General features: G+C 48.8%; 1 protein-coding gene across 1 annotated transcript; it reads right to left on the bottom strand.

Annotated features, from left to right (window-relative positions):
- Window positions 1–14,186: 14,186 nt before the first annotated feature.
- On the bottom strand, window positions 14,187–15,971 carry LOC123159226 (UDP-glycosyltransferase 90A2-like). The gene has a single exon (XM_044577051.1). The coding sequence runs from the start codon at window positions 15,818–15,820 to the stop codon at window positions 14,411–14,413; it is 1,410 nt and encodes a 469-aa protein (XP_044432986.1). The 5' UTR covers window positions 15,821–15,971; the 3' UTR covers window positions 14,187–14,410.
- Window positions 15,972–16,393: the final 422 nt, after the last annotated feature.

Genomic DNA, 16,393 nt, shown 5'->3' with positions numbered 1-16,393 from the left:
TCTGATTCCGTAAAGGAGAATCGGCGACTTCGACGCGGCATTTTTAGTAAGTGCTTAAACGAATCTTCGAAAAAAGAGTTCGGCGAGGAAGTCGATTGACAGAGCTATGTCTGCAGATGTGCTGACAGGTCGTCCTGCGGAGGAGATGCCCGGTTCAGCGGGGGACCTTCTTCCCGAGCTATTGCAACTGCACGAACGAGTTCGGCAGGCGATGCAAGGCGTCGTCCAGGCTATGTGGCCATCCCTCTCCGTGCCCGAAGGCCTTGGAGAGCTTGCAGAGAAGCTGGAGGGAGTGCGGCAGCGCTTCCGGTTGTGGAAGATATCGGCCTGCCGTCAAGGTGCCAGGGAGGCCTGGGCCATGGTGAAGACTTGGTACACGAAGGCTGACCCGAACCACATGGCCGAGGTCGGCCCTGTGGGGCCTGACGGAAAGGAGATCCCTGTCAATTTAGTGTATGGCCAGGTAGAGCTGGCTGCCAAGTATTCTCAACAGGACTGTAAATTAGACAGCCTGTTGGATGGTATTGAAGAAGAATATACCGAGTCAAATTGACTATGTAATTTAAAATGACATGTAAAATGCCTTCTAGCCGGATTGTAGATCGTTTGTCATTGCGGACCTTTTCGCTTCGACCTCTGGACCCGATAGTCCGGAGTGTGTCCGAATACCCTCTCGGTTATGTAAGAACCGGGGCATGCATGGAGACCAGGCGTAGGGGTCATAAGTGCTTTAGCAGACAAGTGCCCAACTAGTTATGTTATATTACATGGTTAGTAAGAAACATCTTCCAGGGAGAATAGTTCCGTTAGGGGTTCCTTTCCCTGGGAGGCATGCCCTAAAGTGCATGTCCGGACTGCGAGAAAAAAGCAGAAAAGCATCTGGGGGCAGATAAATAAACAAGAAAAATCATCTTTTAGTTCACCGACCGAATATTCCCTTAAGAACGCTAGCTTTCGGCTTCACCTAGTCTGAGGTACACATCCGGCTGACTCGGCAGTAAAAATCGCAGAGGTGCTCCCTTTACCACCTAGCCGAACAAACGGGAACGTAGGGGTAAGCACAGGAGCCAGGCAACCCAGCTTGGCCAAAACTTAAGTCATATCGATGCATATAATGGTGTATAAAAGGTTCATGCGGAAGTGTCACACATGTTTTGGGCATGAGGCCCGCTTATATAAACTTCTGATAAGGAAGCCCCCAGGTATAATGAGCGCGGGTGGCGCGTCAAGTATGTGCGAACAACGCGCAGGCAAGCCCCTAAAGGCTTGGGAGAAAAAGGGAGGGAGAAGGACAGAAATACCAGGCAGCTAATCTGAAAGAAATAATAAAAAAGGGACAGAGGAAGGAGACGAACACGGAGTCCGGCGCTAGGCATAGAATCTTGTAGGCGTGCTGCGTTCCATGGGTTCGGCTCGAGTCGGTTGTCCGATGCGTTTCGCAGACGGTATGCTCCACCAGTCAGGACTTGGTCGATTATGAAGGGACCCTCCCATTTGGGCTTTAGTTTGTCCTTTTTCTTGTCCGGCGGGCATAGAACTAGTTCGCCAACGTTATAAGTTTTGGCCCGTACTTCTCTGCTTTGATATCTTCGAGCCTGCTGTTGATAGAATGTGGAACGGGCTTTTGCCACGTCGCGCTCCTTCTTTAATGCATCCAAGCTATCCTACCGACCGAGCTCGGCTTCTCTTTCTTCGTACATGCGCACGCGAGGCAAGTCATGAATTATGTCGCAGGGCAGGATTGCCTTTGCGCCGTATACCATAAAAATGGTGTGAATCCGGTAGTGCGATTCGGCGTGGTCCACAGCCCCCAGAGTATGGAGTCAAGCTCCTCTACCCAGTGCGTGTTAGATTCCTTGAGGGATCGCACTAGTCTGGGTTTGATGCCGCTCATGATGAGACCATTGGCTCGCTCGACTTGACCGTTAGTTTGTGGGTGATAGACTAAAGCGTAGTCGAGCTTAATGCCCATGTTTTTGCACCAGAGTTTAACTTCGTCGACCGTAAAGTTTGTGCCGTTGTCAGTGATGATGCTGTGGGGGATGCCGTAACAGTGTACAACCCCGGATATGAAGTCTATCACCGGTCCGGATTCTGCCGTCTTTATAGGCTTGGCCTCTATCCATTTGGTGAACTTATCCACCATGACCAGTAGGTATTTTTGCTTGTGGGTTCCTCCTTTAAGGGGTCCAACCATGTCAAGCCCCCAGACAGCAAAAGGCCAGGTTATGGGTATGGTTTGTAGGGCGGTAGGCGGCATGTGGCTTTGATTAGCGAATAATTGGCAACCGACGCATCGCTGGACTAAGTCCTGAGCGTCTGCCCGGGCCGTCGGCCAATAAAATCCGGTACGGAAGGCCTTGCTTACAAGGGCTCGGGCTGCGGCGTGGTGCCCGCCGAGTCCGGCGTGAATTTCCGCCAGAAGGTTCCGCCCTTCCTCTTCGGAGATACACCTTTGAAGGACTCCGGTGGTGCTTTTCTTATAAAGCTCTCCTTCGTGGACTTTATAGGCTTTAGATCGCCGCACTATGCAGCGTGCCTCATTTTGGTCCTCGGGGAGTTCCTGCCTAGTTAAGTAGGCTAAGAATGGTTCTGTCCACGGGGCAATTACTGCCATTATTTCGTGGGCTGAGGGTGTGACTTCATTGACGGAGTCTTCCGTTGTGTCATGGTGTTCTGGGTCAGGCGATGCGGCCTGGTCCGGTTTGTTAATTCCGGATTCCCCTTCCCACTGTACGGATGGCTTGAATAACCTTTCCAGGAAAATGTTGGGGGGGACTGCATCGCGCTTTGCGCCGATGCGTGCCAGGACGTCTGCTGCCTGATTATTTTCCCGGGCTATATGGTGGAATTCCAGCCCTTCGAACCGAGCTGACATATTTAGGACGGCGTTGCGGTAAGCTGCCATTTTCGGATCTTTGGCGTCAAAGTCTCCGTTTATTTGGGATATCGCGAGGTTCGAATCCCCACGCACCTCTAGGCGTTGAATGCCCATGGAGACTGCCATCCGGAGGCCATGTAGAAGGGCCTCGTATTCAGCTGCATTGTTGGAGTTCGTATACATTATCTGGAGTACATATTGGACTGTATCTCCTGTTGGGGACGTCAGGACGATGCCAGCCCCCCGACCTGCCAGCATTTTGGAGCCGTCAAAGTGCATGGTCCAGTTGGAATATGTGCCGTACTCTTTAGGGAGTTCGGCTTTAGTCCATTCCGCGACAAAGTCAGCCAAGGCTTGCGACTTGATGGCTCGTCGTGGCTTATATGTTATGTCGAACGGGAGGAGCTCAATGGCCCATTTGGCAATCCGGCCTGTTGCGTCGCGGTTGTTTATGATATCGTTAAGAGGTACTTCGGAGGCTACTATTATCGAACATTCTTGAAAGTAGTGTCGTAGCTTCCGGGATGCCATGAACACTGCGTATGCTATTTTTTGGTAATGCGGGTACCGGGACTTGCATGGAGTGAGCACAGTGGACACGTAGTACACTGGTTTTTGGACAGGAAATTTGTGTCCGTCCGTTTCTCGTTCGACGACGAGGACTGCGCTTACAACTTGGTGAGTTGCCGCGATGTATAACAACATTGGTTCGCCGATGTTTGGCGCGGCCAGGACAGGGTTTGTTGCCAGTATGGCTTTTATTTCTTCGAGTCCGGCCGTGGCGGCATCCGTCCACTCGAAGTGTTCGGTGCGCCGGAGGAGGCGGTAAAGGGGTAATGCCTTTTCCCCCAAGCGGGAGATGAAGCGGCTTAGAGCCGCCACGCATCCAGTCAATTTTTGTATTTGCTTGAGATCTTTTGGGATATCCAATTGTGACAGAGCTCGGATCTTGGCTGGGTTTGCTTCAATTCCCCTACCGGATACAATGAAGCCCAAGAGCTTTCCGGCTGGTACGCCGAAAACGCATTTTTCCGGGTTAAGCCTAATGTCATATGTTCGGAGGTTATCGAACGTGAGCCTCAAGTCGTCTATTAGAGTTTCGACGTGTTTGGTTTTGACGACCACGTCATCCACGTATGCTTCAACCGTTTTGCCGATCTGGTTGGCCAGACATGTCTGAATCATGCGCTGATATGTTGCGCCGGCGTTTTTGAGCCCGAAGGGCATTGTGTTGAAGCAGAATGGGCCGTATGGGGTGATGAATGCCGTTGCGGCTTGGTCTGACTCTGCCATCTTGATTTGGTGGTAGCCAGAGTATGCGTCGAGGAAACACAATGAATCGTGTCCTGCAGTGGCGTCGATGATTTGATCAATGCGGGGGAGGGGGAAGGGATCCTTTGGGCAGGCCTTATTTAGGTCTTTAAAATCGACGCATAGGCGCCAGGATTTGTCCTTCTTTGGTACCATCACCAGGTTTGCTAGCCAGTCCGGATGTTTTATATCTCTGATGAATCCGGCTTCCAGTAGTTTGGCTAGCTCCTCTCCCATGGCTTGTCTCTTGGGTTCGGAGAAACGCCGAAGAGTCTGCTTAACGGGCTTGAATCCTTTTAGGATGTTCAGGCTGTGCTCGGCCAGCCTGCGTGGGATTCCTGGCATGTCTGAAGGGTGCCAGGCAAAAATGTCCCAATTTTCTCGTAGGAATTCTCTGAGTGCGGCGTCTACATCTGGGTTTAGTTGTGCCCCGATGGAGGCCGTTTTTGTAGTGTCCGTTGGATGGACTTGGAACTTGACTATTTCGTCTGCCGGCTTGAAGGAGGTGGACTTGGATCTTTTGTCGAGTATCACGTCATCCCTGTCCACCGTGGAGCGCAACACAGTTAGTTCCTCGGCCGCTAGGGCTTCGGACAATGCCTCGAGGGCCAGTGCGGCTGTCTTGTTTTCTGCGCGGAGCGCTGTGTCCGGATCACTAGCAAGAGTGATGATTCCGTTGGGTCCGGGCATTTTGAGCTTCATGTACCCGTAATGGGGTATATCTTGAAAAATTGTGAATGCTTCTCGCCCTAACAGAGCATGGTATCCGCTGCTGAACGGGGCCACTTGAAATGTGACCTCCTCGGATCTGTAATTATCCCGCGTGCCGAACACCACATCCATTGTGATTTTCCCTGAACAGCACGCTTCCTGGCTGGGGATTATTCCTCTAAAGATTGTGTTGCTTCGCTCAATGCGGCTCCAGTCTATTTCCATTTTTCGCAGGGTTTCCTCGTAGATGAGGTTCAGTCCGCTGCCGCCGTCCATGAGTACCTTTGTAAGCCGGAAGCCGTCCACTATCGGACTGAGGACCAGTGCGGCTGGTGCTCGGGCTGTCAGGAATTTAGGTTCGTCACTGGCATTAAAGGTAATAGTCGTGTCACTCCATGGGTTTATTGTTGCTACTTGGTAGACTTCGGTAAGGCTGCGGAGCGTTCGTTTCCTCACATTGTTTGATGCGAAAGTCTCGAAGACTGTTGACACCGTACTGGCGTTTATGGGGTGGTGCTCTGCGGATTCTGGAGTTAGAAGCTCCTCGCCACTTCTGGCCACCTGCCGGAGTATCCAACATGCTCCAAGGCTATGAGTTGGTGTGACTTCCCTGAACTATGAATTTTGCAGGGTCCATTGAGTCATCCCTCCAGTACGGTTCCATACCCTATAGAGGGTTTTTGTTTTTTGCTGTTTGGCCCAGGTGCCTGGCGATAATGCGCCCTTTTGTTTCGGACTGGGATTGTATTCAGGTTCGGATTATCTCAGAATTTTGTTTCAGTTTTTTGAACGCTTTCTGTTGCACAGTACTTTCGTACTATGGATGTCAAGTCAGCGAAGCGTGTAATATCGCGGCGACTTATGGCGTTGAGGATTCCGATGTCCGTGTAGTTGTTACAGAAGAATGAAATTGCATCCCTCTCGCGGCAGTCCTTTATCCTGTTTCTAACCAGGAGGAATCTGGCCCAGTAATGGTGTACTGTTTCCCCAGGCTCTTGCCGAATTTGGGATACATCCCTTGTATTTGGGTGGGCGGGTGGATTTAAATCCGGAACCTCGCCCGATCTAAGACTCGGGGGCCAAGAAATTTCCAAATTCAGAATCTTGTTTTCTTGGACGTTATTCAATGAATCAGGCCCGCTGCCTGACTTTAGGTTCAGGGCTTGGGCGACGTCCTCCCCTCCGCGGATGTCTGGCTCGGAAGGATCAGGAATCCGGACACATCTGGTCCTTAGGGTGGGCGAAGATTCGCCGCATTGTTCTTCCACCACCTCAACATGGTGGGTGACCTGGGGAGAGTCATTCTCTCTCTGATCGGGTTTAAGCCCAACCTGGCCGTAATCTATAGCGACTCCCAGGGCAGCGATGCGATCCAAGAACTTGTTTAGGGAAGAGAGCTCCATCGGATCTAACTGCTCGGCAAGTTCTGATCTGATGTGGAGATTGCTTTCGATGGCCCGAGAGGTCATCGTCGGCGCGGCGGCCGAACAGGCGGTCATCAAAAAACTGCCTAGCCGGAGTGTTTGGCCGACAGCCAAAGCTCCTTTAGCAACAGTGTTGCCTTTAAAGACGGGGTGCAGCATCCTTCCTGACGGTGACGACACAGAGGAACTCTCAATGAAAGCACCAATGTCGGTGTCAAAACCGGCGGATCTCGGGTAGGGGGTCCCGAACTGTGCGTCTAGGCGGATGGTAACAGGAGACAAGGGATACGATGTTTTTACCCAGGTTCAGGCCCTCTCGATGGAGGTAAAACCCTACTCCTGCTTGATTAATATTGATGATATCGGTAGTACAAGAGTTGATCTACCTTGAGATCAGAGAGGCTAAACCCTAGAAGCTAGCCTATGGTATGATTGTTCTTCGTCCTACGGACTAAAACTCTCCGATTTATATAGACACCGGAGAGGGCTAGGGTTACACAGAGTCGGTTACAATCGGAGGAGATCTTCATATTGAACCGCCAAGCTTGCCTTCCACGCCAAGGAAAGTCCTATCCGGACACGGGACGAAGTCTTCAATCTTGTATCTTCATAGTCCGGGAGTCCGGCCAAAGGTCATAGTCCGGCCATCCGGACACCCCCTAATCCAGGACTCCCTCAATGAACACAAGAACAGTCTGCGCTCCAAACACCCGGAGCAGTGCGACGACTGGATTACATGTGAACACATCAGGACTTTCAGCAGTTGGTTGGAAACACGTCTCAGAGATGAAAACACTGTTTGTGATGAGTTGTACTCGTTTTCCAGGGGACCATCTTTGACTATTACGATTTGGAAAGGATACGAGATAAATGGGAATACATTTTACACGATTGCCCAAGATCAAAAGAGCACCAACCAAAACAGCGGTGTCCGCTTTGATGTAGCCAGCGAGAGAGGAAAGGACACATATTATGGTTACATAGTGGACATATGGGAACTTGACTACGGAGTAGATTTTAAGGTCCCTTTGTTTAAGTGCAAATGGGTCAATCTCTCAGGAGGCGGGGTACAGGTAGACCCACTGTACGGAATGACAACAGTGGATCTGAACAATCTTGGGTACACTGACGAACCATTCGTCCTAGCCAATGATGTGGCACGGTATCTATGTGAAGGACATGTCTATCAAACCGAGAAAAAGAAAAAATAAGGAAGCGAATACATCATACGATGAGCCAAAGCGCCACATAGTTCTTTCAGGAAAAAGGGACATCGTGGGAGTGGAGGGCAAGACAGAGATGTCCGAAGATTATGAAAAATTTCATGAAATTCCTCCCTTCAAAGTCAAGACTGACCCAAGCATCCTGATAAATGATGAAGATTATCCATGGTTACGGCGCAATAAGGAAAGGACACAAGCGAAGAAAAAGTGAATACTTTCTCCACAACTATTATGATGTCACCATGCCAACTTTCTACCTTTTTGTAGTTCATTTGAAATGCATGTTGTAACAGACAAGTTTCCATACGAAATCCTGATACTTCGAAAGAGATTGTCCGTTTTGTACACGAAGTGCATCCAGTTTTTGCCGTAACCCTCTCAACTTTCTTCCATATGCTATGTGGATGAAATGATGATACCATGCCAAAATAAAAGAGAGGCGCAATGCTCACCTGGACGTTGCTTAGCTTCAGGCCAACGTGCAGATGAGCACTGCGCTTCTCCCTTCATCGTCTCTACACTCAGGGCTTATAAATCGCTGCGAGTGCCTCTTGCTTGGCGAGATGGGACTAAAAAACAGCTGCAGAAAGAATCAACTAAAAAACTCTTTTACCGGTTCATGCCACGAACCGGTACTAAAAGGTGCTCATGGGGCCTCAGCCTTAAAACCTGTACGAAATAAAATGCCTTTGTAAGAGCCTTAAAACTGGTACTAAAGGAATCAACTAAAAAGCTTTTATAAACCTCTAGTATTATTGGAACTAAAATTATATAGAATTTTGTTACAAACTTTAATATCAAAAAGAATTGTCATAAAAGAAAATAAATAAGTAACTAGAATTTTGTTCAAAACATTAAAAGTAAAAAGAATTATCATAAAAGAAAATAAATAAGTAATTAGAATTTTGTTACAAACTTTAATAGCAAAAAGAATTATCGTAAAAGAAAATAAATAAGTAATTAGAAACAAAAAAAGCAAAAAAACTGGGAAAAAATTAAAAAAAAGTGCCACCTACAGGGCCACCACGGCCTGCATACGACTAGAAACCCATTACTAGGGCCAGGATGCAGGCCCGCAGTAGGCCCAATAGGCCCACAAGCATAGAGAGTGATTTTAGGCCCGTAAGCCTGCAGTAGAGAGGAGCTCAAAGTGGTAGGTTCGGCAAGACTTATAAACCACTCTGAGCCCCTCTCGGCTAGCGAGGTGGGACTAAACATAGCACCGCACCGTGCCAGCACACGACCTTTGGTCCCGGTTGGTGCTACCAACCGGGACTAAAGGGGTGCATTGGTACCGGTTGGTGGCACCAACCGGGACCAATGCCTCTCTTTTGTCCCGGTTTGTGGCACCAACCGGGACCAAAGGTCTCTGTTTCCCGCCCTTTGGGCTGCTGAAAAGAGGCCTTTGGTCCCGATTGGTGCCACCAACCGAGACTAAAGGGGTGCATTGGTCCCGGTTGGTGCCATGAACAGGGACCAATGCTCTGCCTATATAAGCAGCCACTACTGGAATCTAGCACTTTGCCATCTGCCATGGCAGATGGCAAAGGCATGGTCGGCGGATGGAAAAGACCTGGTTGATGGCAAATTCCCTATTTCCAGTAGTGAGCACTTGTGAAAATTTGGTTCAGTTCGTTCTTCCCCGCCATCCGACGCCGCCAGGCTGCCCATCCGTCTCCGCCTCGCCATCGCCGTCGTCGCCCCGTGCCGCCCCGACGCCGTCGCCGCCCCCCGCCCCGTGCCCCGTGCCCCGCGACACCGCCGACCCCTGCCCGTCGCCGCCCCGCCCCTGCCAGTCGCCGCCCCGCCCCGGCCCGCGCCGCACCTCACCGTCGACCGTCGCCGCGCCGCCCCGCCCTGCGCCGTCGCCGTCCCCGACACTGTCGCCGTGAGCAAAATTTTTGCTAATTTAATGTGATGTTAGTAGTAGTTAATTTAGATGTGTAGTATAATTTAGATGTGTAGTTAATTGAGTTAGATTTTGTTAGATTTTTTTTAGATTTTTTTAGATTTTTTTGTAGTTCATAGATTTTTTTGTTAGATGTGTAGTAATTTAGATGTGTAGTTCATAGATTTTTCTGTTAGATTTTTTTTCATATTGTGTAATTAATTTGTTCATATTGTGTTAGATTTTTTTTCTGTTAATAGATTTTTTTGGTGATATTATTGTTGAATATGCATGTTTGTATGTTCATATATATGCAAAGATCGAATATGTCAAATTTTTATGATTTTTTTCTGTTGTAATTTTGTTCATAGAATTTTGATGATTTTTTTGTTCATAGTATTTTCTTTGTCAATTTATGTATATGTTCATATTGTGTATGTATAGGAAAATTGTGCATGATCAAAGTCATTTATGAATATGTTCATATTTAAAATAGAGGAAAAAGGAAAAAAATAAGAAGAGAAAGTGTTTAATATAATTATTTAGAAAAATAATAGAACTATAGTTAAACTAGTTTATTTTTAGTAAGTATTACTTTATTTTATTTATAGTAAGTGCTTCATATATAGTTGAACTAGCAAGTTGATTTAATAAACTACTTTATTTTACTATATATAGAAGTAGTTTGTTTTTAGTAAGTACTACTTTATTTATTTATAGTAAGTACTTAGTAGTTGAACTAGTTGATTTAATTAATAAAACTACTTTATTTAACTATATATAGAAGTAGTTCCCGCATCAACGTCGACGATGCCTATCCCGCATCCTCGTCGTCGTCGACTCGGCGGTGGAGGCCTGCTTGATCAGGGCCATGTTCGGGACTGGGCTCCGTCGGGCTGGTATTGGGAGGTGCTACCTTCCGGGGGACGTAGGTTGGTGAGGGGGCAGCCCGTTGTTGACCTGATCCTTGTGTGGTGGCGATCGCGTGGGCTAGTGACGGTGCCGAGGCTTCCGGACACCGCGGAGGTGGTACGTCACCGTGTCAGCGAGGAGAACGAGCTCGTCCGTCGCTACATGGTTGCATTGGAGGGCAGGTTCGACAATACCTGGCAGGTTCTTCAGGGATCTCACTGGAGCTATGATCCTGTGACGGTTCCTTATCTTTGTGTGTCCACCGCCCGCGACGATACCCGTCGGGCGCTACGGTTCTAGCTGTATTAGCGATGCTATATATATGATAGTATTCGAGGAGTATTAGTGATAATATTCGACGATGTACGAACAGAAGAGATGATATATTTTGGTTATAATTGAATGCATGCTAATTTGAATACTACTTTATTTTACGATTTGGTTTTGCTTATGGAATACTCATCTTGGAAAAGTACTCCTACTTTGAATGCTAAAATTGAAGAGCACTCTATACAGAAATCTAGGAGCCTCCCTCCATCATCCACGCCGTTGTGGGGGTAGCTTCTCCTTCATTCCCGTGTGCCAGACAATTTGGTGTAATAATGCACTCGGGAATGAAAGGAGGAGCTATGTACCATCACCGATAGTCAACCCGTGATTAATAATAATGATCTAATTTAGGTTTTTAGTACATATATTTAATTGTACAAGTTTAATATTTGAATTATGAACATAGGCCGGAAATGTCGTACTCGGACGATGAAAACCGCCCGGGGGAGTGCGACTGGTGCCACGACGACCGAGTATGTGCGACAGGTTCATTGAGCTGGACGAAGATCGGCGCTTCAGCATTAAGCTCGAGGAGACCTTCAATGTTCATACGGTACGCAACGACGACAATAGTTTTTTTCGTAATTAAGCATGACTTCAACTATTTTAACGAGTATTTTTCATCTTTTCCAATTCGACTAGCTTATCCCATGCTATGCAAGATGCTATGTCTTGGAGAGGATGGGTTTTGAAGACCATGAAAGTATGGAAACCAAAAAAATTCTCCTAAGGACCCATCATGGTGTGGATTTTAAAGTAAAGTTGTACAATGCTGAGAGTGTAACCCATTTTGGTTGCAAAAATTGGGAAGCACTTGGCAAGATGTATGGTTTTGATGAGGGTATGCTTGTCACCATGGATCTTGGTGATCCTACAATCGAGCAAGACAATATGGACATTTGGATCCTTGTGGATACACCTCCAATTCTTCCCCCATGTGAGTTTAACATAGTTATTAAGTAATTTATATTGTTTATTTCAAAATAGTTGACAACTTATTTCCATTGACAACTTATTTTGATTCTTCAAAGAATGTGCGGAAGATGGTAGACAAAACCCACTACACCGATGGCTCCGAATTAACTTATAAAGAGAAAAATCATCTGATCGCATTTTGTACCGATCTTGAGAATTACAATGTCTACAATCAAACTCCTCAACATTATGGTCAATACGTGCCACTAGTGCACGTGTTTAACTACGGTAACTACCATGAAGATACCCTGGTAAGATTTTTTACTATTACGACATCTGTGCATCTTTTTGCATACTTCTAAAACTAGTACATCATTGCTAACTACGAATTTATTACTATATTTTTCAACAGATAATCCCGAATGATTGTGTGCCTCATCTGATGTATACGCATGGTCGCCTTGATGTTTTGAATATATAACCAGGTTGTCCTACGAATCTCAACTGTCCATACCAGATTTCTAAAAGAAGTGGAGACATGACAATCAAAGAATGAAAAAAATGTATGGATAGTCGTAAGGAGCTTCTTGGAAGCAAAAGGAAGCGAAACGCAAGAATTGGAGACAGGATGATCTCCATTCTTCATAATGGAGAGTCAGGATCTATATTGTTTTATGCTATTTTATCTTAAGTGTGTTTAGGTCTACCTGATACTGATGATGTGCTAAGAACAATTATGTAGGGTTGGGTTCGATGACTATGAGTATGATGATCGTATGACTTGTTATTAATAACGAGTAGAAGTTGTATGATGATGCATGATTAGTAGGACTTGTTATTATATATAATGGTGTATGATGCGAGCATGAAGAGTTATTATATATCAGCGGGTGAAATGAACATAGCAGTAGCGTTGGTAAACCAAGCACGAAGATAAGAGAGGACACTTCTCTCTATTAGCTAGCTAATAACAACCTAAATTAACCCCCAAAACCTCTAAACCAGCCACTTTCAAAAAAAACCAGCAGCAACCAGCTTCTGACGCGTGGATGCCTTTTGGTCCCGGTTTATGTCACCAACCGGGACCAAAGGCCCCCCTGCCTGGGCTACCCGCAGCGGCCACGTGGATGCTCATCTGTCCCGGTTCGTGTAAGAACCGGGACAAAGGGGGAAGGCATTAGTAATGACCTATTAGTCCCGGTTCAAGAACCGGGACTAAAGGCCCTTACGAACCGGGACAAATGCCCTGTTTTCTACTGGTGTACCTCCTCGGCGCCCGTTGAAGGACGGATAAGATTACGGGCTTGCTCGTGATTCAGCAGGCAAGCGATACATGGATCGTGGATGTGCCGGAGATGGCGCCACAGCGCTGGCTGTAGCTTCGGGTTTTCGCCTCCTAATTCACCCTGTCCAACAGTGGTGGTTAAGACGTGGCCATAGTATCAGCAGACGACGGGCGTTGACTGCGGGGGATTTCAAATTCGTCGCCTTCAGCACGCAAATTTCCCAGGGCAAAATCTCACTACCTGATTCACCTCTAGCACTTCGATTTCCGAGGGCGAAATCTGATTACCTGAGTAATACTCTCGAGCAGGGGCACTAATTCTTGTGTGTGAAGACTATGATGGTGGTAGGCTCTGTTACTTGTAATTTGTTTGGTGAGGAAGATGAAGAGAATATGGCCTAGAAGAGGAACAGAGCGATGGGAAAATCAATGAGCGGGGGAATGATTTGGGGAGATGAAAGGGGCTGCAACGCTTACGTCAGAAGCTAGTGGGGACTGGGGAGAGGAAAGAACCGTTCTCTTCGGTAGTCAAGCGTTAACAAAGGCTGATGTGGCAAGGCTGTTGTGGTGGTCGGGCCCATCCGTAAGCCAGTAATAGAATGTTGATGTGGCAAGCCTGCTAAGGTGGATAGACTGCATGTCAAAAAAAATTAAATTATGGAATGAACTATTTAAATATTATAGATAAGTATACTACTATGATTACATTGCTTAGTACTCTCTCCGTCCGAAAATACTTGTGACGGGAGTACGTTGGACGGCCGCATTCAGCGGAGCATTGTAAAGCTGAGACGGTGTTGGTAAAAAAAATATAAGAAAGGTCATTAAACACTAAAGATTATATGGTGTACTGGTTGTGCCTCTGTGTGCGAGCGAACGCCGCTGTGAAGTTCGGCCTCGGCCTGCTGCCATGCTACTTGCCATGTCAGTCTGACAGTGGGCCACTGACACGTAGGCATCATGTGAGCACCTGATACAGTTACATACGTGAAATATGGCCGTATTTGCATCATCAGGCAAGTTCGTGAACCAGAAATACGTATTTTGTAAGTTTGCACATCAAACTAACCACCTTACGCAAGTTGCGAGACTCCTAATGTTTTTACCTCCATAAATGACATGGGTCTCACTGACCTGCTGAAGCACGTGTCTCACTGACATCTTGAATCATCTGCATCAGGTTTTCGAACGAGGACCCACCTATGTGCATGGTTTTCCTAGAAGACGTTGAGACCTCACCTAAATTAAGCAGTGGCATGTTTCCCTTCGCCTCCGAAGATTAATCCGCTTGTCAATACCTGCACGTCTCAACTCTCAACATTTATTCTAGACGAGGAGAGGAGCGACGACGTACCACAAAAAACGACAGACAATCATCAACTTACTTTTATAATAGTGAAGCGGTAAAGAGTAAGACAGTACACATGGCTCCAAACATCCTAAACATGATCGACCATAATCTTGACTAAGCCACCGGAGCACCAATAATGCCAAGCACGCATACGAAACAGCAATCGGCAATGATTATATTTAACCACCATTGCCATTGGTCTCACAGACCTCCTGAACCATCTTTGCCAGGTTTTCATACGAGGAACCACCCACTTCCATGGTCTTTCTAGAAGACACAGATAGCTCACTTGCTCTAGCCGCGGCACGTCGCCCTTCCTCTCCGAAGATCAACTCCCTCGCCAACAGCTGCACGTCTCCACTCACAACCAATCCACTGCCTTCCTTGTCAGCATCTTCTTTGGCCCAAACTCGGAGCCCCATGTGGACCACGTCCACGACGAACTTGGCGTTGAGCTTCTGCTCGGCCGCCAATGGGAAGGCCAGTATTGGCACGCCCATGGTGATGCTCTCCAGCACAGAGTTCCACCCGCAGTGGGTGAAAAAACCTTTGACTGATTTATTACCTAGCACTCCGAGCTGGTTGATGAAACCTTCCACCACCTTGCCCCTGTCCCCGAACCTGTCATTGAACCGATCCTCCGTGTCGAACCACTTCGACCGGACCACCCATAGGAAGTCTACGCCGGAGTGGTCCAGCCCGACGGCGATCTCTTCCAGCTGGGCCCGGCTCAGGTCGGCCTGCGAGCCGAACGCGACGTAGAGGACCGGCCGGTCCATGGCGAGCCTCGAGTCCAGCCAGTCCGAGATGTCACGGTCGTCTTTGCTCTGGACTGCCGGTTCGGGAGCCGCGAGACAGAGCGGTCCGATCGGCCACATCTTGATGTCGAAGTCTCGGTTCCACAGGTCGATGTAGACCGACTCGAGCTCGCTGAAGGAGTTGGCGATGATGCCCCTGCTGGAGTACATGCTGCTGCAGCTCTCGCACACGAACTCCCAGTGCGGGCCGGCGGGCTCCGGGACGTCGAAGGGCGGGCCAAGGTCGGCCATGGTGATGCGGAGGTCTGGCAAGCCGGGGACCGGTAACGGCTCGGTTGGCGAGCTCACGAGCGCCTGCGGCTTGTGCGTCATGACCGCCCCGCAGACGTACGAGGCGAAGCCGCCGATGCCGAGGGTGACGAGCCGCGGCATGCCGAGCTCGTCGGCGACGTCCTTGGCCCACACGATGAAGCCGTCGTGGACGAGCAGGTCCGGCCTGGGCTCAACCGCGGTGAGCGCGTCCGCGAACGCCGGTCCGAGCGCCGCCATCGCGGAGACGAAGTCAACGAGATGCGTCGTGGACGGGAGCTCGTCCGTGCACTGCGGGGCGTCCTCGGAGGGGAACGGAAGCTCGATGACCGCGGCGCCGGCGCCGGAGCCGGCGAGCCCCGCGCGGATGAAGGACGCGTTGCGCGGGGTGGTGAAGAAGGTGACGGCGGACGCGAGGCGGCGGCCGAGGAGGAGGCGTGCCAGGTGGAGCAGCGGCATGGCGTGGCCTTTAGCCATGAAGGGGAGCATGGCCACGTGACGGAGCGGCGGTGAAGCGGCCATGGATATACAGTGCAGGCGTGCAGCAGTGCAGCTGTGCAAGTGTGTGAGTCTCACGCAGTCTCGTACGTCCGATTATATACTCGCTCGCGCCGCGCCTGGCAGCCGCGCAACTGTTGGAGGTAAAAATTTAACTGTAGTACGCATGGCATCGGATTTAATTGACAGGCATCGGATGCGAAGGACAATCATCAGACGTCCAGCGAGTAAAACGACGGGCTTTAATAACAGTGTAATGATTCCATCTTCAACGGCGTACGCATGGCGTGGGCCTGGCTGCTTTCGTCATCGATGCACAGCCTGCTTTCGTCTTTCTCGTCTCGACGTAGTACGCCAGATCGTCTGACGTAAGGTAGAAGTACTGCAGAGGGACGTCGATCGTTTCCTACCGTCCCTCGCGCATCCTACGGTGGCCGGTGGAACAGACCAAGAAAGCGCTCGACGTTCAAAGGCCTTGCAGCCCACGAGCGAAATCCTCCCATGAACAGCCCATTCACCTCAGGAAAAAACAACAACAGCGTATATACTGCCGCTGCCGCTGCCAACACGTTGACTAGGGAACTTTCGTATATATGA

The sequence above is a fragment of the Triticum aestivum genome, chromosome 7B, assembly GCF_018294505.1.
Source record: "Triticum aestivum cultivar Chinese Spring chromosome 7B, IWGSC CS RefSeq v2.1, whole genome shotgun sequence".
Taxonomy (NCBI): Eukaryota; Viridiplantae; Streptophyta; class Magnoliopsida; order Poales; family Poaceae; genus Triticum; species Triticum aestivum.
This window is presented reverse-complemented; position numbering and strand designations above follow the sequence as displayed.

Excerpts from the sequence above, each read along its gene's own strand:
- LOC123159226 (XM_044577051.1), bottom strand. The coding sequence starts at position 15,820 with ATGGCCGCTTCACCGCCGCTCCGTCACGTGGCCATGCTCCCCTTCATG.